The sequence below is a fragment of the Poecilia mexicana genome, unplaced genomic scaffold, assembly GCF_051168715.1.
Source record: "Poecilia mexicana isolate PSO_F unplaced genomic scaffold, ASM5116871v1 scaffold_5, whole genome shotgun sequence".
Classification (NCBI taxonomy): domain Eukaryota; kingdom Metazoa; phylum Chordata; class Actinopteri; order Cyprinodontiformes; family Poeciliidae; genus Poecilia; species Poecilia mexicana.
Window position 1 is genome coordinate 11,099,927 of NW_028263374.1, and position 23,166 is coordinate 11,123,092.

Consider the following 23,166-nt stretch of genomic DNA (forward strand, 5'->3'; position numbering starts at 1 on the left):
TGGGCCTCTGTTTAAAAAAAAAAAGGAAAAAAAGCTGATTAAACACACAAGAACACATATGAGAAATATCGTGTTTTACTTTTAATCCATAGATGCAAAAAAATTGTTACAAAACATCTGTACCACCGACCAGTTCAACCTACATCCCAGCAGGAAAGAAATCAAGATGGGAAACAGGTCACACCTCTCGGTCTGAAAAATGGACAGTATGTACTGTAGCTGTACAATCATTTCAAAACTTTCACAGATCTGAAGGGAGTGCAAAAAAAGTAATTCAATCCAGTAAATAGCTGGGTTTACTCTCAGACACTTGAGTAAATTGGGACAAATAAGGCATTTCAACTTGCTTGCACAAATCCACCAGTTTTTTGAGAAATCCCTCACTATTATGCCTGCTTGGTACCGTATAGCTTACTTACTGGGTTGCTATTGCCTCTGCTGTAGAAAACAAGCATTGACTATAAAACCCTGTGTTTGACAAATGTTCCAGTTCTTACAAAGTGGAAAACAGAAATGTGACAAGTCTACAGGTTAAAAAAAAAAGTATAAAATTCAGTTAATCAAATCAAATGCTGTAAAAGCTTATGTTATAAGCCAGCAGAAAAAAATAATAGAACTGAGTTATTATTACTGTAAAAGTACAACCTTAGTGATGTTAACATATTTGGATTCCACCATGATTATCATTCTAAAGTGTCTACAGAAATATGCTGATAGTTTTAGTACCTGCATCGACACCGCTAGGAAAAAAACATGAGTTCAAGTTTGCGTTAGCTTCAACTTTACATCCAGGAAATGCTATATAGTCTAATGTTGGGTTTAGTCTTTACAATTTCACCTGAAACATCAGAAAAACGTACAATCAAAGTGCTTTGGCAACAATTCAAGTCTTTCATTTTTCACCATGCGAACAGGACAGAAGAAGAAGAAAGGCTAGCGCATTTTATATCATCGAAGAAATGGTAACGTGTAAGTTCAGAGTGTCACCTCACACAACGGGACATAAAATAATCATTTCCTATATTGTTTCGGGCTCTGCAGTTTTTTTCGGTCACATAAGGCGATAGTTGTTCATGTAAGAAAACTATTTGGAAGTAGCAGTGGCAGTAATTGCATTACAAATGTATATGTATGAGCTCTCAAATCACTTTCAAATCCCTCCACATTTATTGTTGCCAGATGTAAAGATATATAAAAAGCGTTAAAATAATTGTCGTCTTACATGGTAATCCTCCCCCACTGAGTGTTGTGTCAAAATAAACTTGAGTCCTCAGCCAGTTTTGTTTAAAGTTTCTTGAATTTGACTATAAGTATGAATACGTTTAGGAAAGTCCCTATTTTATGTCTGACGAATTTTATAACATTCATCACATCTAAACAGGAAGTCATGGATCACTAATTACAAGTTCCTGGACACATAAAAAAGTAAAGTGTATCTTACAAAATGCTCCAGTTATTCATAGAAGATGTTAGCAATGCCAATAACTGGTGTTTTTTTTATAATGGCATTTTTTAACCACTAAATAAAATCAGCAAATGTCTGCCTCGCTACACTAACGTGTTTCACATTTTGAATACTAACCAAGAAAAATGATGCTTTTTATCATGTCATGTTTATGCCCTAAGAAATAGAAAGTTTAACTTACAATTCCTAGAAACTTTAATCATTTTGAGTAAACGTTTAAATCAAAAAATGCTTCTGTTACATCTGTTTTACAGGACATTTTCAGGAGTCATTGATTTTGGCGTGAGTGACTTATCTTTTAAAAATTATTTCTTAACACTGAATTCTTTTCCCAAATTGAATAAAAATACACAAAACAGGTTAGATTTTGACTCATTTTCTGTATAAACATTTCTGTATTGCAAGAAAACACATTTATTTTGAAACTTTTTGCATATTTTCAAGCCGAGATGCCAACAAACGTGGAGTGTGTTGTATTTAAAAACAGCTGAATGAAAGAGAATGTTAGCATCTAGCTCGTAATTTACAAATAATATACGCCCAATCCTTTACCTTGAATGTATGCAACAGTGACAAATACTGCAGACGTAGTTCCAGCACGTTAATAACATGACGTTTACAGGACGCACATTTCACCTAATGGGCCAAATCTGTGTTTATTCTGCTTTAAAAACTGATCTACCACAGCTATTTTTTTTGCAAAAGTGGTCATTATTAGAAAATTACTGATGAGTACATAGTCGTAAAAAATTTGATAAACATTTCCCAAACTTGAATTACCGGTACGTTTACAATTTAAACGTAATTCCTTTAGCCGACGGAAACAAAATCAAACGGTACTTATAGAATATTCTTATCGTTTTGAACCTGGCAGTCACTGGAGCAACTTGAAGAGTTTGCATGTTAACTGCATCACTTACTGCGAGAAGACCAACAAAATCTGCTCAGTTTTTACCAATTAAGAATCAAAGACTGTTACTCTTAGCAAAGTTGGTAAAAAAAAAAAAAAAACATAACGAACCACACATTGCTAAAAGTCAGGATAAAATGACAAAATACTGCTCACAGTAGCTTCTGATAAAATAGAAATAGCTTATTTTAAAAAAATACATCTAACCATTAAGAAACTCCAGAAAAGTGAGTAGTCTTCTAAAATAAATTTGGTGACGACATACTCCATATTCCACAGAAATGTATCTGGCAGGTTTTACATTTGCAAAGTACTAAAATGACAGCAGGCAACGTCTCTGGACATAAAAGGCTGCTTCTATTATGTTTTCTGTTGCTCGGTTGCGCCCTTAAACATCCTGGTAGGCCTATTTGATCAGAAGGCTTTTTTTGTTGTTGTTTTTCTGTACCACGTTTTTTAAGAAGCCAAATCTGACACAATCATGCAACGTGTCGGCGCAAGTTGCTGCAGGGTCACCAGGGGCAGCGAGAAGTGAGAAGCAGATGTTAAAAAGAGAATGTTGGAGCAACAGGAATCCTCAGCCATCTTGAAAGCCTTAACTTTTATTCCAAGAGATCCTGTCAGGAGACACAAGCAAGACAACCGAGACTTTAGTTTTGGAATTTACAAAGGGTTTCAAGTTTTATTTTGAAATGAAGCCTATAAAATGTGGTGTGCGTTTGTACTCGGCTCCATTTAATCTGATTCTCCAACACAAATCGAGAACTCAGATTTCTGCACAGATTTCCACAAGGCACCGCGTTGTCGTACAGATCCATGCTAATGGGCCTGCTTGCAAGTATTACGCACTTGATCCGAATCGTTGTTGAACTGTGTTTTCTCTGTCTCCATGTAGTTGGTGTCGACGTCGTCTACTCCCTCGATTTTGTTTGCTTCTACGTGTTCCCTCATCACAGAGTATCGGTGAACGAGGAACCTGGAGAAAAACGGAACATTAGTTTGACGGGCAGAGGGGAGAAGACAGGAGGAATGTGAGCAGCGTTTGGGCGGCGAGATCAGAAAAAAAACGGCAACTCACCGTCCACCACAGACGTACTTCTTCACCAGCCAGACACCTGCGAGAACACTCGCCAGGAGTATCGCCATGACAACCATCACTATGACAGCAGCGCTAGGTGAACTGCTGTCAGTCTGTCGTGTTCAGCGATGGATACAAACAGAAGAGAAGAAGCAACAAAATATGAAGTAGTTTTGTTTTTTGTTTTTCTCCTCGGCTGTAACAATATTCATCTGCACAGTAAGCATAAAACATTCTGCAAAAACATCAACGGCACTGTGTCTTTCCTACAGCTCAGGGTTTTAGAGCTTAATACATTCATTTAAGTTTTTTTTTTTTTTTTTTGAGATTTGTAGCCCTGTGATGAATTGGCGACTTGTTATCCCACTGGAGATAGGCACCAGCCTCCTCGCAACCCCGCAAGGATAAACGTGTTGGATAATAGGTGGTTGAATGGATAGTATTGTAAAGTATTGGTACAAGAACCTCAAAATGAATGGTTGTTATGGAGACATGGTGATTGCACCATGTCGCTTTTCCTCTAACACTTGAGCTTTCAGGATTTTTTTTTTTTTTTTTTTTTGCAATGGTGGCAAAGCAAAATTGGATCCCTGTCCAGCCATGTTCTAGTTGGATCAAAGAGAAATCCATCCATCCATCCATTTTCTTTACACCCTTGTCCCTTAGTGGGGTCGGGAGGGGTGCTGGTGTCTATCTCCAGCTAACGTTCTGGGCGAGAGGCGGGGTACACCCTGGACAGGTCGCCAGTCTGTCGCAGGGCAACACAGAGGACAAACAACCATGCACGCACACACACACACACACACACACACACACACACACACACACACACTCACACCTAGGGACAATTTGGAGAGGCCAATTAACCTGACAGTCATGTTTTTGGACTGTGGGAAGAAACTGGAGAACCCGGAGAAAACCCACGCATGCACAGGGAGAACATGCAAACTCCATGCAGAAAGACCCGGGCCGGGAATTGAACCCAGATCAAAGAGAAATCCTAGAATAAATTGTTGTTATGGAAACTGTGTGACCAGAAGATGCCACTCTTTTCTGCAGCTCTCAAACAGCGGGCTTTTTCTTTTACATCCCTGACCCTCCTCGCTCTGTAAAGTAAACTTGGGTCCTCATCTAGCCATGGAAGTCACAGTTTAAAATCTTTTTATTTGTTTCTTTTAAGGGAGAAGTCAAAAGAGGAGCTGCACTTCCATTTAGCCAATGCAGTCAGCTTGCTTTCTAAGACCGAGATAAACTGACCAGAGGTATGGAATGAAGGGCGTCACTGATGCACAACCTCCTTAAGTCGGTCTCCTTTCTCTCCGGCTGAAAGCCTCCTTCACACTGGTTCCCAGGAATCTTCCGGTAACTTAAATTTGGAGATAAACGTCGCATACATGGATTAGGCGATAAAAACAAAGCAGAACGTTTTCCAAGCTTATGGTCGTGATCATGTCACCAGTAAAGACATTTCAGCTTTTTTTTCTATGTATATATCCAGTCTGCTTAGAAAATGTATGTGTGAATTAACAAGCTGTTGAATAGCTGAATAAAGTAACATCTAAAATGCACGCAAAGAAATATGATTCAACAATGCAATAAATCCTGAGGTGAAACATCAGGATTTGAATGCATTTGAAAGTGTGACCAGCCGACTCACCCACTGGTCTGCAGCTGCTCAGTCGTCCCGTTCAAGCAGAACTCCAGAGCGTGGCCCACCAGCTCCTTCTGCTCCACGCACTCCGACCTGTTCTCCGGCCGGTAGTAACCAAAGTCGCTGCGGGTGAAAGGTTTTTGTGCCCCATGTTTAACGAGTCACAAATAAAAAAAAAGTGAATACGCACGGCGTTCTGCAGAAGTTGACATCTAAAACCTTTCCTCACTTATGAAAATCAAAGTATTTAAAACCATGGCAAAACAAAGTCACAGATTACTAATTAAGATTTTCTAGAGGCATTATTTGACTTAGAAAACTGAGAAAATACTTCAGGTACATTTATTTTACATTTTTATAGACCGACATGTTCTCCGGAGTTTGTATTCTACATACAGTCTAAGAGATTTAAGCCTCCGTGTCACTTCATATTCACACACCACAGAAAACAGCAAGTTTATCTGGAAAGTTCCAAAGCAACTCTGATCAACTTGGAAAAAAAAAAAAAAAAGTAAAGAAAAAATCTATAAATATTTTTATAGAGGGGTCGTTTTGGCACAGATAAATTTGTTAACAATTACTTTTGCAACACTGAACTTTCCTGCCACTGAAATAAACACGAGACATGATTTGGATTATTGTTATCTTATTTTCATCCGGACATTTTGCCGCTGCTATGAAACATGTTTATTTTGTACATCGTTGTTTGTGACAGTACATGTGGTTTTCCTCATTTTGTAAAGTGGATGAGAGAAGCCAACCTCTGTCACGTTTTATTTACACTGCCAAAGAAATAGGAAGCCATGAATTGTTACTCAAACGCTTCTCTGACTAGAAGACTCTCTGATGGCCTTTGATGTAAGTTACATAGAAATAAAAGAAATGTTTTGTTTGTTTCAGGAGTAACAGTTTGATCATAAAAATTGTTTTCTCTCCCTTTGATTAAATCTACGTGAATTAAAATTTGGATAAAATTAAAAAAAAACACTGTGATAAACAGGTCAATATATTTGAACACATCTTTGCAAGTTTTACCAAGGATTTTAATTATTGAGGGTCCTGTACTTCTTTAGCTCAGGACTTTAAAGAGTGCAACATATAATCATCTTCGTTCCTATTAGATTGATAAAAACGTGACACAATTTTCCTAAAACAAGGAAACTAATTTATATATATTAAAAAATATATAAAATAAAATATATATTAAAAATTATATAAAAAAAAAAAATATATATATATATATATATATATATATATATATATATATATATATATATATATATATATATATATTTTTTTTTTTTTTTTTTTTTTTTTTTTACAGGAATATTCTATATGGAAACTTAAAATTATTTTTGTACATTTCAATTTTACCGAGGCAATAACAGGAGAGAAGGACAAACCAATGGTAATCTGCCGCTGAGCACGGACAGGGCAAGTGCTTCTTGGTAACGGCGAAGTCTCTTCCATTCCAGCACATCGAGTCTTTCCTCAGGCGTAAGAAGGTCTCTCTGAAGCCCATCACGCAGCCATCGCTCGAGCCACTGAGGTCTGCAGAGTGAGCCAGCCACTCTTCATAGTCCCCTTCATTGCCTGCACGGCGACAGACGCCCCTGAGCTGAAGCGCACCTGCCCTCATGCATTGCAATCCGACGTCACACGTGTGTGTTCCTTCAGCGGTACTCACAGTCCCTGGCGAGGAGCTTCCTAAAGTCTATGGTGATCACCACCCACTTGGTGTAGTCGTTCCTGTAGCCCCACAGGCTGACGTTCATGGAGCGGGAGCCGGGCTCGCTGTCCATGCCGCTGAAGTGCAGCGGGTCGCTGGTGAAGTTATACGAATGCCAGCATTGGCCTTCATCTGTGGAGAACCTGAAGGGGAGCAGGGAGAAGTTGTAGCACCCTGCAAGGCATTCAATTTGTGAATTTGTGCTTTTTTTTTTTTTATATTACAACCAAGAACTTCCATGTGTTTTATTGAAATGTTATATGAGAGAGGAAGACAAAGGAAATTTGTCAAATTTCCCCGCAAATGTAATTCTTAAAAGTGTGGCGTCCATTTATATCCAGCCCTCTTTACTCGAAAGGTCGAAAATAGTCCTAATTACTTAAGGGCATCAGACTAAAGCTTGCTCATAACATCTGGGCTACGAAAACGCAAAACATAAACAAAATAAAATATGGTAAAACCTAGAGATACAATCTCACTTTATCTGGTTGATAGGTGAGTTGGTGTGCTCCACGGCAACCAGCAGACCTCCAGAGTCCAGGATGGCGTAGTGATGGGGACCCTTCAGAGCGCGCAGCCACGAGTAGCCCCCGTCGTCAGACACGTACACATCGGGGGCGAGATCAGACTCCGAGTCTCCAACGCTGCCTGGAGAGAGGGAACAGGAGGCGGCAAGAAGAACAATTCAGCAGACAGTTCAAAGCTGAATTGTTCAGGATGTTTGTGTGTTTTCCTGTCCTACCGTGAGCCAAGATGAGACCCACCGCGTTGGGCTGCGAGAGCGGCAGCATGGGAACGTTCATCTTCTTGGCCGTGCTGTACGAGGCATATATGTGAAGCCTGCACTGTAACATTGAGACGAGGAGCACTGAAAACCCCCCACTTTTACCAAAAAAAACCAAAAAGAAAACACGCAACTTCACGACACTTCATCCGCAAAGCGACGGGAGCTCGTCTCACTCTGCTGGGTCTGTTGGTGGAGGTCTCGGCGTCGCAGTCGGCGTTCTGGGGTCTGCGCAGCGGCTGCCACTTGGCTCCCTGGTCGTACGTGATCACTGTCTCCATGTTACCGTCTGCCAGAAGGACATAAAAGCGCCAAACCAGCTGTGTCAGACAGCAGATACTCAGCCGAGAAAATAAAAAATATGATACCCCATTAAGGCATTTTAAATATAATGCAGCCTAGAAAAAGTGGGATGTGGGTTGCATTTGCCTGCTGTGTGAGCACAGCCACGGTTTAAGATGAGTTTGTCCTTTTTTGTGGGTTTTTTTCCCTCAGTGAAAATAACATTAGGTTCATGTTGACCCACCCTCTGAGAGTATGCTGGTCATGTAGACGCCCCGCAGGGAAGAAACGGCGGTGAAGTCTGTGTCGCTTCCTGTGGTTGTGTAGAGATGGCGCTCCAGTGACTTAGAGAAGACAGTTCCTCTGTCGTCCGACACGTAGATGGTTCCAACCCCCGAGTCTGCCCCCAGACAGGACATGAAACACACACACACAGCGTTAAGGTCTGTGCTCTACACTGCGACCCACCAGTGGATCCTTACAGAAAGCTGCTCTGATTTTCAGGAATCTTTCTTTGCCTGTGGGTGAGGGCTTATGCGCTATCTGAACGATCAGAAATCAGAGACACGGTCGACATCTCTAGACACGATCGGCACAACGCATGGCTCACTAACGCTGACCTCCGGGGTCATCCACGTGCATGAAGATCATGTCCTGATTGGCTGCGAGGATGGAGTAAAACTGCTGATGGTCGACAGCAGGAAGCTGAGCGATGTTCCAGTGATCCCCGCCGTCTACAGAGACATGGATCACACGCTCTGTACCCTAACGCACAAAAAAAAAAACACACGTGACATGCCTGATTTAAGGTGCACTAGCAAATTTTATCCGACGTAATGTCTAAGACGGCGCAAAAGCAGCTTGGAAAGTTCTCAGTTGACTGGGTACTTTACAAACCTTTGCTTAGTTTCCATGAAGGAAAACAATGATGAGCCAAAAAATTAAATAAATAAATAAATAAAAGACACACATACCATCCCGGTCATGATGGACGAAAAGACAAATTTTCCTCCAAGGACAAAGGAGTAAACTCTGGATGCAATTGTGTGAAATGTTTTGCCGTAGTCCATTGTTTTCTTTAAATCTAGCATCCCTTTGTCATCTGAAAGGAAAATGAATTATTAAAAAACAAAATTGGACTGAATTACATGTTAATATACAACACCGTATCATCCTATCGTACTGCATGATCCGTTGGTGTTGGTTGTTATGTAGATGCTGTTTCTTGGACCCCTGAAACAAGAGAAGGAGAAACAGAAGAAAGCCTGAATATAATAATAATAATAATAATAATAATAATAATAATAATAATAATAATAATAATAATAAATGTACTTTCCTAGTTTAAAGGTAAAAAAGAAAAAAATATGATGGCTTTATTAATGCACTCGTTTCATCCTCCCAGCCAGCACTCCAAGCTTTTGCTTTCAGACAAGGATGACAAATTTTTTTTTTTTTTACACTGCAGCTGGATCAAGGACAGCAGGCTGAATAGGAGACACATTCCCGAGTCGTGATTCAGCCTGAGAACCACATCAGCTTCTGCTCTTTGTGGTCGGTGTAAGGCTCGGGCCCAAAATGACTGTGGTGGCTGCGCAGATAAGCAACCGTGGGCCGATTCATCAGAAAAGAGCACAGAGTCAGGAAAGCCATGTGAACAGCGAGGCAGAGGAGAACAGCTGGGAAAACAATGAACAAAAAAAAACGACGCTCGTTCATCTTGCAGAAAAAGCGAGGGCGAGCGTGGAGACCGCCAGGGCACGAACAAGCAGTCTGCACTGCGCAAACATGACGAAAATCTGTTGGTCATCACTTTATTTCAGTCAGCAACTGTGGCAATACTCTAAATGTATTACTTCACCAGTACTTAGCAATGAACTCTAGAGCCAAAAGATGATTTAAATGTGTTTTTTTTTTTTTTTGAAGCAGTAAAACGCCATGACTTGTTTTCCCCAACGGAGCAGTAAACTTTGTGATTTTTTTATTTTTTTACTCTCTACATTTCTGAGAATTAAACGTACAATAAATATTCGCAGGATCAAACGGTCTCATAAAACCTTTGATTTTTCTGGAAATGAAATTAAGTAACATTTTAAAATGTTTGAGTTATAAAAGTAAAAGTGTTTAATATGTGGAAAACTTTCGCCTCCCCACCCCCAAATTACTTTTGATGTTTTGTTCATAATTCATATTTTTATACTCTGTTGGACTTTTTCTTATAATATCAAATGACATTTTGTAATCATTTATTGCTTACTGTTGCATTTGATTGTTTTACTTTTTGTTAGCAAGAATAAAAATCTGCATATATCAAACGTTATATTTTTATCTGTCTGAAACTGACTGAGTCAAAAAAAAAAAAAGGCTCGGAAAAGTGCTCGCTCCTTCACAAGTTCAACCTTGTAACACTTTTGGTAGTTTCCAAAACACTTCTCATGTCATGGTTTAGTCATTTAGATAAGATTAGAGCTGTTAAAACAGCAGGCCTTCTGTTGAACAAGACAAGATAACATGATGACGGATAAGTTATATTATTTTTTTAATCTGTTGCTCATCCTCCTCCCTTTCTAATGTCACCCTGGGCAACTGCCCATATGGTCCACGTCAAAACACCACAGCTCAGATACAGCTATGTCTGTCAGGAGGCTAGCCATCTGTTCTTTCCCTTTCATTTATTAGGCCTATTTCAGTAACATGTTTTATGTAATTTACTATTTAAAATGTTCTTAATGTAGGTGAAACTTCAGCAGCTGATACTAGAAAATATTCTGAGAGAAACTCTCACCATCTGACCAAACACACGCTGTTGTGTATTTTCCTCCAGGTGGCGCCAAAGTTATCAGACAGCCACAGGTCCAGCTGGAAAGGAAGTAAAAAAAAATAAATAAAAATTTTAGTCATAAATAATGTGGATCAGGAGTAAAATGACCGGCTCCTGAAGAGTAAGCAGCAGAGTCGGGGAGGTCCAGTTAAGCTCCACTAAAACTCAACATTCTTGGCAAAACGGAGCGCCGCTACCGTGATACTGAGTGTCAGAAGTGTGTTGCAGTCCCCGGGGTTGTACAGCATCTGAATGAGGGGCACAAACGGCAGGTCCGTCGGTTCAAAGGTCAGACCAAAGTCCCGCGAGCGAAAAAGTCGAAACCCACCGAACTCAGACACATCGCCAGTCAGGATCACCTGAATCCAAGCAAAAATGACTTAATGATTTAAAAAAGAAAAAACGTATATTACAAAAAATAAAAATAAAGACACAATACAAGATGCAACATCGGCTCTTAACGGAGGCCTCACCTTTCCTGAATGATCCGGACTGATGGCGATGCCAAACTCCGTCTGGATGAAAGTGTGGTTGATCACGTTAGTCACGTCTGTGAACGTCTTCCCGTAGTCTTCACTGACACACACACACACACAGAAGTCCTGGTTCAGACGCACAGAACACGGCAACCTTAAAACACAACTAATCCGTCTCTGTTAAAAGAAGCCATTCCTCACCTCCTGTAGAGGTTAGACTGGCCAAATCGCATTAAGAACAACGGCACCTGAAACGTTGTCAGAACCAAGAGCACCTGTGAAGAAAAGTGTTGCACAACAGCTCTCATATACGTACACTTTATATAGATAGATACACCTAAATATAGTGTGTAAGTCTCAAAATATTTTATTCAGGAATTCAAGAAGACAGACCCGAAGTAGGAGAGAATTGAGGAGAATGAAAATAACGCATGGTTCAAGCATTTTCTTCTAATAAAAATCCGAAAAGTGTGGAATGCATCTGTATTGAAATTAATTTTCCATCTTTGCAATATACTTTAAGTTCAAACAGACTGAATGGGAAATAATAATCTTCGTATTTTGCTACAAATCCTTAACTGGATTTGTGTCTCAAATTTGACTAGGCCTTTCTAACACATCAAATGGCTTTTATTTATACCACTTTACTACACCACAGATACCACTATACCACAGAACAGCTTTTAATTTCAGCAATTGCGCTGAGATTAAATTCAAACACAAACACGTGCATTTTCTAATTAAGGCACTCCTGGTTGCCCTGGACTTTATTTAGAAGCAAAGAGAGCTAAGTAAGAAATGCCCGTCACATTTGGTCGGAAAGTGAAACGCACCTGAATACATTGCAAACCAGTGTATAGACATGCGAACAAAACTCACCCCTGATCCGTCTCCCACCCAGGCGAGCGAGAGTGAGCCCATTGAGCGCACTTTGAACGTATACTGAAACGAGAAGAGACGAGACTGAGAAGGTGAAGCAATCTTCACGCGGAACAAGTCGACAGAGAACAAGGTAAAATATGCCGATGGAATTTGCTTAACACTATTTTGGCTTTAAAACATGAACCACCCCCCAAAGGTAAATGTAGACTAAACATGGCTTGAGAGCGTTCCTGTTGTTTCTTTGTGCAGCGGACACACCAGCTGAGAGGACAGAATGTCCGCAATGTCCAAAGTAACTCCGCCATGTTGGACGCACTCTGCATGTGTGACCTACATTCCTGTGTAAATCACAAAGATTAGGTCAGACAACAAAGCAACTGCCGAGGACACCTAACATACGTTAGAGCTGAACAGACTCCACTCAAATTCATTCATTCAAAATAAAAAGGTAGCTGTTAGCGTTAGCATGCTTTCAAATGCATTTCTCAACCAACTGAGGATTTTAGGTAAAATTATATATAAAAAAAAAACAAAAAAAAAAACATGGAAAAAACCAGTTGTGACATAATACTAGAAGCGGCGGAGAGAGAGGGGGAGAGAGAGAGAGTTTTTGATTTCAAAACAAGTGCTGCGACTGGAAACGACATTCCCATCCATTCGTCCGCTGCGGCTCTAACGCGTGTGGGTTTTAAGGCCTTGTCTCACACTGTTCGGAATGCAGCAAGGTTTATTTTGTTTTTTGTTATTTTTCCCTCCCTTCGCTCATCAGCTGATGAGGCGGGCATGTTTACAAGGTACGTGCAGGCTCAGGGGGAGTTCTGCGAAGCTCTGTAAATCTGCAGAAGATTGCATGGTCTGTTGTCTGTGAGCTGAAAAATTCCTTGTAAACAGGCCCAAAAGGAAACCGGCCTGCTCTCTTCTGTCCAACTCTGCAAACACAAATTTCAGTCTCCTCTGCATAAATCACCCCACAACACTCTCCCCATCGTCCATCTGTTCTGTTTTCCCTATTTTTGATCAGCTAAAGAGCTGGCAACCGAAGCGGTGCCGGTTTTTGTTGGTTCAGTGACACTGCTATACGCGGCTCTTGAAACTCCTACATGAAATCAAATTTAGTCGGTGGCATTCACACATCTCCGAGGCCTAGTTGAATCTGGAGTTTGAGTTAAAGCTAAAGCGTTAATCGGAAGTGTACGTACAAGGATTAAGTCAATCAGTTCAAGGCTTTTAAAGATTTAATCGCTCTGAGCTTTTTCCATAGCGGAAAGTTTATGGAACACAAGATTTTGGTTCTTAAGTTTAAATTTAGCGGATTTTTTAATTTTTTTCAATTGCAAGGTCAATATCATGCATACAACCCCCTCTTATATTTGCATTTATGGCCCTTAACAAGTTCCAGAGAAACCACACACTTTTCTAACAACCAACCAGGACCTGGCTCAATGCTGACAGTCTTTTCATCTGATAGTTACAAATGAAGCACTGTACTTCATTAGAATTAGGGGTGGAAATTTCTGCTACTGTTTGGCAAAAATGCATTAAGTAACATAGTTCTATTAATGTTATGCATAATTTGATCATTTGAATCTGTGTTTTTCATCGCACACTTCATGAAAAGTTGCGTGTCATTCGAACGTGTTGAATCCATAGCTCTTCTAAAATCTTATGCAATTTTCCATCAAATTTTGAAGATCCTTATAAGCACAAGGTCAGATTAGGTAAAATCTGAAACTCTTGGTTGGTTTTGGTCCCACTGGATTTTGGGGTATGAAGAGGAATGAATGCAAGCACACAATCCACGCTTTCCAGGCTTGCTACTGTAAAAAAAAAAAAAAAATTGTACCTACCATTTTCCCTCCACTTTACAATTATTCACTATCTTCTTTAGTTGCGTAAAATGCCCCCCAAAATATCATGCCTTTTATATTTTGCAATGTGACAAATGTGAAAGACACTGCATCTATATCTGACCCTCTGAAAATCCAGCTGGACCAAATCAGGCTGGAGGATCGTAGGTCACTGAACAACTCGCCGACTGAGCAATCTGTTTTTAGTAAATGATGATGAGCATATAACGTAGCAGATAAAGTAGATTTACTGAGAACTACCAAGCCATTGTCTTAGCAAGAAGCTAAAATCAGGAGATGTCCCTACATGAGGTCTCAGTACAGACGTGTCCTCATGCTGCCGCACCACATGATGAATGCAGTCTAGATCTGCTCCTCAAAAGCCTCTCCAACCCTTTATCTGAAGCTTCACTCTTGACACCGGGCGTTCAGCTTTGAGCTTTTCCGACATGGACAGCGGCGTTTGATCAGCGACCAAGAAACAGCGATTAGAAAAAAAACACACACACATATGCCTTCGCAGACTTCCACAGTCGGCATGAAGGCGAACGGCCCCGAATGTGGGTGACGTCCTCTCAGAGAGGTCGGGATGCCAATACAATGAAGTCCTTATTCCCTCTGCGCTGGGCCTTAACGTTCGACTTTAGCCCTGTTTACACACAAAACTTCAGAAGAAGAGGTCAAGCTTTAAGTCTCTGATCTAAACACTCAAAGCTGTGTACACCCAGAAAAACCGTGAGAGAAGAGAAGCTCATCACAACAACAGGCCATGTTTTGAAATGAGGACAGAAGGATGGCTTTAGGCTTTAGTCGTTAGTGTGTAAGAATTACATCACGACTCATTGTGTTTAGCTGAGAAATACCACAGGTGTTAGTAATTCTGTTGCTGAAGTTGGCAGCTTTTTTTTTTTTATACCCCAAGGGTCAATTTTCAGGAATCCAATTTGATGTTTTGGATTGTAAACAAATTAGCCACAGCTAGCCTAGCTTTTCTTGTTTGCACTTATAATGGTGAAGTATGACATAAGGGGCAGAATAATGAAACTTAGAAATGTGACTAATGGTTAAAATAACAGTAACAGTAATTAATTCGGTCAGAAATTTTAAGGGGCCTGCCAAGTGTGCCATCCACTTTAACACCAGCGTTTCAAATTAACCGTGAAAAAAAATAAAAAATGAATGTCTGACATACTTATCCCACCACTAGAACACAGTAACTGTAAATATTGTCAGGTGTATTATGAAAATATGAGTCACCATGAGGAAGCAGGATATAAACTCCAAGTCAGTAAAATTCAATTCGACAAACGACTATAAGCTTCGCACATGTGGTTCTTACTCATGGTCCAAAATAAAAAACATGAAGAAAGTTGGTAATAGTTAATTTCTAAAAACTATTTCAATTTTCTTAGTAAAGATTTTAATTTACACTCAAAAATTCAGACAAGTAATAATTTTATGTAAGCAAAACATGAATAGTCACACGAAATATGTATTCTTCCCACAATGCATTGTGAGATCTGATTCAGCGCTGTGGGAATACTCACTGCCTCTGTCTGCGGCCCGTTGCTATGGTAATTAATGATCTGCACCTGGGCTGGCACTGTCTTTCAGACAGGCTGGTTTCTATACTTGTGAGACACTTAACGTCGGTCTACAGGACCCTGACAAAAAACTATAAGCCCTAGGAAAATTTTGAAAACATTTTACAGGAGCAGGCATGTGTATCTATGTCATGACCAACTTTGAGATCAATAGGCCGCTTTTTGTGCCTGTGAGGGGGAGTTAAAGAGAGTTTTGGAGTCTGACCTCCACTGTCCTGTGTGTGTGTTTCAGAGAGAAATCTTAGTGATGCTGCGAGTTCCTCAGATTAAAGTTTTTTCGTTTTTTTTAAATTTATGTCATTTTATCGACGATAGAATGGGTGTTCTACACCCATTCTATTGGGTGTAGAACACTATTGGGTGTAAATAGCTATTACTTTTAGCTATTACTAAAAGTAATAGCTCCAATGCCGGGATCGAGCCGCTCATTTTTGATTCCATTTTTGTGTGCCCTCCGCTTTAACCCCAGCGTTTCAAATTAGCCGTGAAAAAAACATAAAAGCATGTCTAACATACTTATCCCACCACTAGAACACAGTAACTGTAAATATTGTCAGGTGTATTATGAAAATATGAGTCACCATTGGGAAGCAGGATATAAGCCCCAAGTCAGTGAAATTCAATCTGAGACCGACGACTATAAGCTTCGCACATGTGGTTCTTACTCATGGTCCAAAATAAAAAACATGAAGAGAGTTGGTAATAGTTAATTTCTAAAAACTATTTCAATTTTCTTAGTAAAGATTTTAATTTACACTCAAAAATTCAGACAAGTAATAATTTTATGTAAGCAAAACATGAATAGTCACACGAAATATGTATTCTTCCCACAATGCATTGTGAGATCTGATTCAGCGCTGTGGGAATACTCACTGCCTCTGTCTAGGGCCCGTTGCTATGGTAATTAATGATCTGCACCTGGGCTGGCACTCTCTTTCCGACAGGCTGGTTTCTATACTTGTGAGACACTTAACGTCGGTCTACAGGACCCTGACAAAAAACTATAAGCCCTAGGAAAATTTTGAAAACATTTTACAGGAGCAGGCATGTGTATCTATGTCATGACCAAGTTTGACATCAATAGGCCGCTTTTTGTGCCTGTGAGGGGGAGTTAAAGAGAGTTTTGGAGTCTGACCTCCACTGTCCTGTGTGTGTGTTTCAGAGAGAAATCTTAGTGATGCTGCGAGTTCCTCAGATTAAAGTTTTTTCGTTTTTTTAAATTTATGTCGTCATTTTATCTCAGAATCCCACTAAAAGTAATAGCTCCAATGCCGGGATCGAGCCGCTCGTTTTGATACCATTTTTGTGGGGTTTCTCGCAGCGGTACGAGTCGCATTAACGGTAGTGGAAGAATAATAAATAAGCTATAATAAAGAGACATTCTATTGGGTGTAGAACAATAGGTGCCTGCCATGCAATGCATGGAGGCAGTGACTGACCTGCTTCGCAGGTCAGTCACTGCTCTCCTTATGCATTGCTAATGGCATGCCCCAATTAATTCGGTCACTGATGTGGCACAACACTTAATTCAGTCGGCTTATCAGAAATAAAGTCACTCTGACATAAAAGATTCAGTATCTGATGTCCATGAACAAAATATCTTGATCTTGAGCCAAATGTCAGCGTTATGTTATCTGGAATATTGCACTGCTTTTGTATCTCCGAATATCTTGTATGTGTATTGGATTTATTGATTTATTTATGTAATGATGTCTTGTGTGTGTGTGTGTGTGTGTGTGTGTGTGTGTGTGTGTGTGTGTGTGTGTGTGTGTGTGTGTGTGTGTGCGTGTGTGTGCGTGTGCGTGTGTGTGTGTGTGTGTCCTTTCCAGATAGCTCATGAAAAGAATATGGTGGATCTGATTGCATGGCTGTGTCAGATCAGAACTGCTCTGCTGCAGGAGCGTAAGATATCCCTTTCACTGCACGACTGCATTTACTGACTTAATGGCACAACAAATCCGATTCAAGCAACAAAGTGGACAGGCCACAACAGAGATAAACTTGGCAGATACGAAAAACACATTCAACAGCAAGAAAGACAGGAAGAAAAGAGGATAAATAATAAAAAATGGAAATAAAACAGGACTCAAAGAACTGAAGGTGTCTATTGCAACTAGCAAGCATAAATTGTAATCCAGGGTGCCACATCTGGCCCAAGAAACAACACCCATGGTGCCATTAAGGCGACACTCATGTAACGCTATCTGAAAACAACCCAAAGCAACTCAACTGGGGAGCAAACTGGGGATACAGGGTGGCCATCCCATCAAAGGAGAGAGGCAAAATATCCTTTGCCCCCCACCCCTGGTTGGAGAGAGATACTTTGTGTCACACTTCATCAATGTGACAAAATGTGACATGAAAGGACATAGCAGAGAGTATTCCTCAAGGAAGCTTAGATCCTTCAGTAATTGAAGCAAGATGCTCATTATCTTCTTTCGTTCTGCTGAGAAACGAGAAAAATCATCGACAGTCATCTATTGGGGTCAATGTCAGGGCTAGAAACTTAAAGCTAGAACTCACTCCATGTTGGATAGAAATGGTTCATTAATATGAAAAGTTTGACAGACAACCCTGAACATCTTCTGCACAACAAAGTCCTCCAACAACAAGTCTTCAGTCAGAGTTCCTTGGATCTGCTGTTGTAACAAACCTGTAAAGGAGATCCTCCCTTCCCAGTCAGAAACATCTATAATGAGTCTTAAACATATAGAAACCGAGAAAATGGCAGCTCCTACAACATCTATTTCACTTTCAGAATTAATCAAATAGTTTTTTTACTGCACAGATTTGAACTAAATAAAGTTCAGTGAAACTGAACTAATTAGAACTCAATTAAGACATGCCCAAGTGAAGTAAAATGAATACAACTGTAATTAATTTGAACTGAAGTTCATTAAAATACGCTCCAGGTGGCAGGTGTTAAGGGTTAATAAAATAACAATACAATAACTGGCCTCTTCCCCAAGCTGGAAGGCGTGGGGTTTCCTCCCAACGTGACTGTGCACCGAAACACAAATCAAGCCCCGATTACAGCAGGAGCTGTTAGTCAGGTCTTCCTGTGCAACATTAGGATCTGATCTCACAAATGCACTTCTAGAAAAATGGTAAATTCCTATAAAAGCACCCCTACGCTTTCTGGAAAATCTTCCTAATCGCTACAGCAGACAGCAAAAGCCATAGTGCCATTGAACACGATGGATTAAGACTGGGATGCTCAGGCATATCGGCAAATTACTTAAGGAAAAAATTGCATTTGTCAAATTGAAGGTGGAAAATGAAATGACTAAGCAGCACAGTTCTCTTTTTCTTAAGACACAAAAATTTGGCATCTAGGAGCGTTGAGTAAACTTTTGAGACCCGTTATAATAAAGAATAATTGATCTACTGAAAAAAAAAAAGGTTTTTGAGCTCCACAAGAGTGTATTATTCTCCATTAAAAAAGTTCACATTCCTTAATAACAAATCATGTTTTACAAATGAAAATAATTCTTGTAATTTTAATCTACCTTTGATGGAATAAAAAATAAAATTAGAATTACTGACCCTTGCTGTCCAGGTCTTTCTCTCTCCACTTCCTTCGTGGAACATCATCTGCTCCTTTTCTGCTGTGACCCAGCTTGTATTTTCTTTTTCTGTTTGTTTTTTTTTTTTTTTGCCAAAGAACCAGAGAGCAGGATGGAGTCCAAAACAAGAAGACGGAACGAAAACACAACCGGCTAGCTTGAAACCTGTGTGAGTCAGCGAAATAAATCTCAAATAAACACTCCAGCGCTTGGGCTGGCTGTCAAAACACGGAGAGCAATTTATCAGGGTGTAAGCTGCGGAAAATGAGCAAGAGGCAGAGCCAGGTGAGGGTACCTGCTGGTGCAAACAGTAATCTATACGGCAGATCTGATGACCACAGACCAGACGTTGGTCGGCAGAGAAGATGGGATCAAGCTCAGCAAACAACCAAAAAAAAGAGAAGGGGAATGTCTGGGAGGGTTCCAGAGGCCCTGAGGAGCCGAGAGTCTGACCTCTGTGAGCACGCTGAATCGGTTTCATGCGCAGAAGTTAACCCAGGTGTTTGAACCGCAGGAATGATGTAACATCTGCCATTTCACACACAACAGAACGAAGACTGAGCTGTGAGACCTCAAACAGCTTCGGATAAAGTTGTTATTGCTGCGCATTCCCCTTATCGTGCCCTCGATTACGGCAGTGACGCGGCGAAAACAGATTCTGTTGTCTGCTTAAGGATAAGGATAAAGGAATAGGAGAAAACTGAACCAATAGGAGATACATTTCAAAAAATATCACTCCAAGAAAGACTACAGTTACACGTAAATCTTTGATATGTGTGAAATCGAAAAAAAAAAAAAAAAAAAAAAACTTCACTGATGCCCTGAGATTTAATATCCTAAAAATCGACAGTTTGCAAAAACCGCAGATTAGATCCTCGCTCCAACCTGCGTCAGCGGAGTTAGTGAAAGTGACTCGAACTGACGACCTACATTTGTCTAAATCGATTAGACAAAGACTACGACAGAAAAGGTATCAACATTAATTCTGTCCAATGGACACTCATGCTTCCTGCATTGAACACCAACTTCTCTTGCCTCCTAGTGCCAGTTTTTTCTGGTTTCCAATCAGCTTCGTGCACACCGGCTAAAAACCACATCCTAGCGAACCGGCTAAATTATTAGTCGAGTTATTCAGTAACTATTTCAAAAGGAATCATTTAAGGGATAGTTTATACTGGTGAGCATCCATCTCCCCTTTAACTCGCCTGTTAAAGGGATGTTTTCCTTTCTACTGTTTCCACGTGCATGGTGATTATGATGCAAAATTAATGCCATAATAAACTGAACTTGACTCCACTGTTTCATAGATAAGCTCAAATTGGAATATATGCAATTAAGATTAAATCAGCCCGATATGATCTAACACATTTGAACATATATTTCTGTATATAAACTGGAAACATTTGTGTTGCAAAGTGCCTCTTCCTGACTTTTTATTTCCTTTAAAACTTCAAGAAACCTAAGAGAGAAGTATTTCTAAATATAAGAAGTATTCCGAATTCTAAGTCGAGTTGGTTTGACGAATTCGCGTTCTCGCTTTTTTTTTTTGTTTTGTTTTGCGGGTTTTCTGCTTCATTTATCTCCCTGTCTAAACGGGAATTATTCAGCTATTTCTCTCCACTACATTTGTCTGACAGCTCTGGGTAAAAATTACTCTTCAAATTACAGTTTCTCTGTCCAAGCAGGCTCTGCGTCTCTACGTGTGGCCAATTCAGATTTGATTCTGCTTGTTAAAGAATTTCCACTTGGAAATGACTCTTCTTTCCTCCTAAACTGCACTGACCGTTACTGGGATCAGTCAGGGAAAAAAGTAAGCATTTTGCCAAAGTATGCAAACCTGTTGGTTTTTTTATTTTCTATTTTTTTCATTTCATCAAGTTACACCCACCCAACTTCAATGATTTTGTGTGACAGACCTACAAAACTGAAAATGTTTTACTAATAACTGAAAAGTGTGGTGTGCATTCGTATTGAACCTCCTTTTGCGTAACCGCACTTTGTTGCTCTTGCACCTCCGACTCCTCCCATCCAGTGCACATAGAGACCAGTGTCCACTATATGTTCTTGCTCCACCTACCTTCCCAGCAACAATAATCCTATCCTACTTACCCAGGATTGTCAGTGCAAAAGACAAACATCCTCTGATGCTGCCGAGTGTGTTCAGGGAAACGTCCATGCAGCATTTTTGCATGTTTTTTTTTTTTTTTTTTGCACATATTTTGGCCAAGATGTTCTAGTTTGGTCTCATCTGGCCAGAAGTTGCATGTGTGACCTGAACAACTTGTGGAGTGAACAGGCCTTTTTCACGACTTTCTTTAAACAATGTTTTTCTTCTCTCCACATTTGCAAAAATGAACAATTAACAATTGCCCAATTAACAAATTCTCCTTTGGTTCATTCTTTATATGATGGATTAAAACGGTGCTTCCTTCACGCATCTCGCCAGCTTATCATGTAAACTGTGATCCTCGGTTGTCATTAAGTTCCTTATTGGTCTCGAACAAACCTCCGAGGTCTTCACAAAACCACTGCATCTATACTGCAATTAAATTACACACAGATGGGCACTAGTTATACATTTTCCTTCCACTTCACAATTGTATGCTACCTTTAGTGGAGCCATAACATAAGGTGCCAATAAAACACCATTACATTTGTGGGTACAAGAGAATGTGGAAAAATTCAAGAAGTGTGGCTATTTTTGCAAGACAATGATGTTGTAGTTGTGGCAAATAAAATGGTTAGAGACAGTGGACATGACAGTATTGAACATTTTATATCTGACAGGTGCAGCTGAGATTGTTACTTGATATCACACAACTTTAAATAAACTGACTAGAAACAGGATTTTGTTCAAGAATATTTCCTTTCCATCATTTTTTGTGGCACATAATTCCAGGGAAGAAACTGACGAATTCACGTTGCACCGATTCACCAGTCTCCTAAAGTAGCAACAGGCTGTCTAACCAGACAGTTTACAAGCTTGTTACAAGTGATTTAGGAGAAGCACGGTGTATTTGCGTGACTTCACCAACTGTTTAACCAGATTCTTTTCACTTATTCGGCGATAATAAACCGATCCCTGCTGGTTTACAGTCACTTACAGTGCTGGTGCTGTTTTGCAGCGCGGATTCCACTCCACCACGCAAAGCCGTGCATGTCTGCTCATTCAGTCCAGCGCTGCGCCTCGACAGCTCCCTCCTCTCCAAGCCATGTCGCTCCGCAGCATCACCGGGCTCTCCGTGCAGCCTCCTGACCCGGGACAAGTCGCTTCCATCCTGCAGATGTCTGCCCAGCGCAGACGAAAACAACCCGAGCGCCAAAATGCAGACGATCATTACGGTTACAAAACAAAAGCTGGCACCGCACAGCCTGGGACACTGCGAGCAAACTCCGCTGTCCCACCACTTGGCTTCTTCACATGTTCCCCCCGCCCCTCATCTCCGAAAGCATTCCTAATAACGGCCCATCCACCGCCGCGCGGGATTGGTTAGGCCCAGAAAGACCTGCAATCTAATTGGACGAGAGCTCGACCAGAGGGAAGATTTGTTTTTTAGCTTTACACTGCCCCCTGGTGGAAAGCCCGCAAATAACCTTCATTAAAGGATTTATTCTGTGAATCTGTTTGCGTTCCAAGAAACTATAAAGGGCCGGAAGAAAGGGAATTACACAACATGAATATTTTTACTATCAAACAGGCGAGTGGAAAATAAGTTTATGAATCCTTGGAACACACTCTCATGTAAATATCAAAACAGCAATCTTTTTTTTTTTTAGGTAGACTATAAGATGTTTAAAAATAAGCAGACAATTTCAGCACATTTTATTATAATATAATTTGATGTGTGAATCGGAAGCAAATAAGAAAATTGCTCTCTGCAAAATAATAAGAGATATTTCAATACATTCATTTGTTTATGTTCCAATTTGGATTAAGCTGACCTTATTCAAAATACCATCTCTAAGCACCAAGACACCTTGGAACATACAATTAATATCCACAAATATAAGATCAAACCAACCTAATAGGGATAAAATTATCATTTTCTATCTCTATTAAAAAGCTCTATT

The 23,166-nt window shown here is 40.1% G+C and overlaps 1 protein-coding gene across 1 annotated transcript; it reads right to left on the bottom strand.

Moving 5' to 3' along the window:
* Window positions 1-59: 59 nt before the first annotated feature.
* Window positions 60-22,580, bottom strand: LOC106917378 (sortilin). Its single transcript, XM_014986293.2, has 20 exons — window positions 22,200-22,580; window positions 12,076-12,138; window positions 11,398-11,471; window positions 11,194-11,296; window positions 10,918-11,079; window positions 10,685-10,758; window positions 9,083-9,132; window positions 8,874-9,001; window positions 8,520-8,664; window positions 8,144-8,299; window positions 7,794-7,906; window positions 7,576-7,678; window positions 7,313-7,481; window positions 6,792-6,976; window positions 6,508-6,697; window positions 5,111-5,227; window positions 4,711-4,819; window positions 3,454-3,566; window positions 3,225-3,351; window positions 60-2,992 (listed from the first exon to the last, which is right to left on the bottom strand). The coding sequence occupies exons 1-20, from the start codon at window positions 22,431-22,433 to the stop codon at window positions 2,978-2,980; spliced, it is 2,430 nt and encodes an 809-aa protein (XP_014841779.2). The 5' UTR covers window positions 22,434-22,580; the 3' UTR covers window positions 60-2,977.
* Window positions 22,581-23,166: the final 586 nt, after the last annotated feature.

Bases quoted from the DNA above. Each gene is read 5' to 3' on its own strand.
- LOC106917378 (XM_014986293.2), bottom strand. From the start codon at position 22,433: ATGATCGTCTGCATTTTGGCGCTCGGGTTGTTTTCGTCTGCGCTGGGC. The intron at 5,228-6,507 runs GTTTGTCCTTCT...TTTCACCCGCAG, and splicing joins TCAGCGGCAGATTACCATTG to CGACTTTGGTTACTACCGGC. The intron at 3,567-4,710 runs GTCAGTTTATCT...TGAACACGACAG, and splicing joins CCCTTCATTCCATACCTCTG to ACTGACAGCAGTTCACCTAG.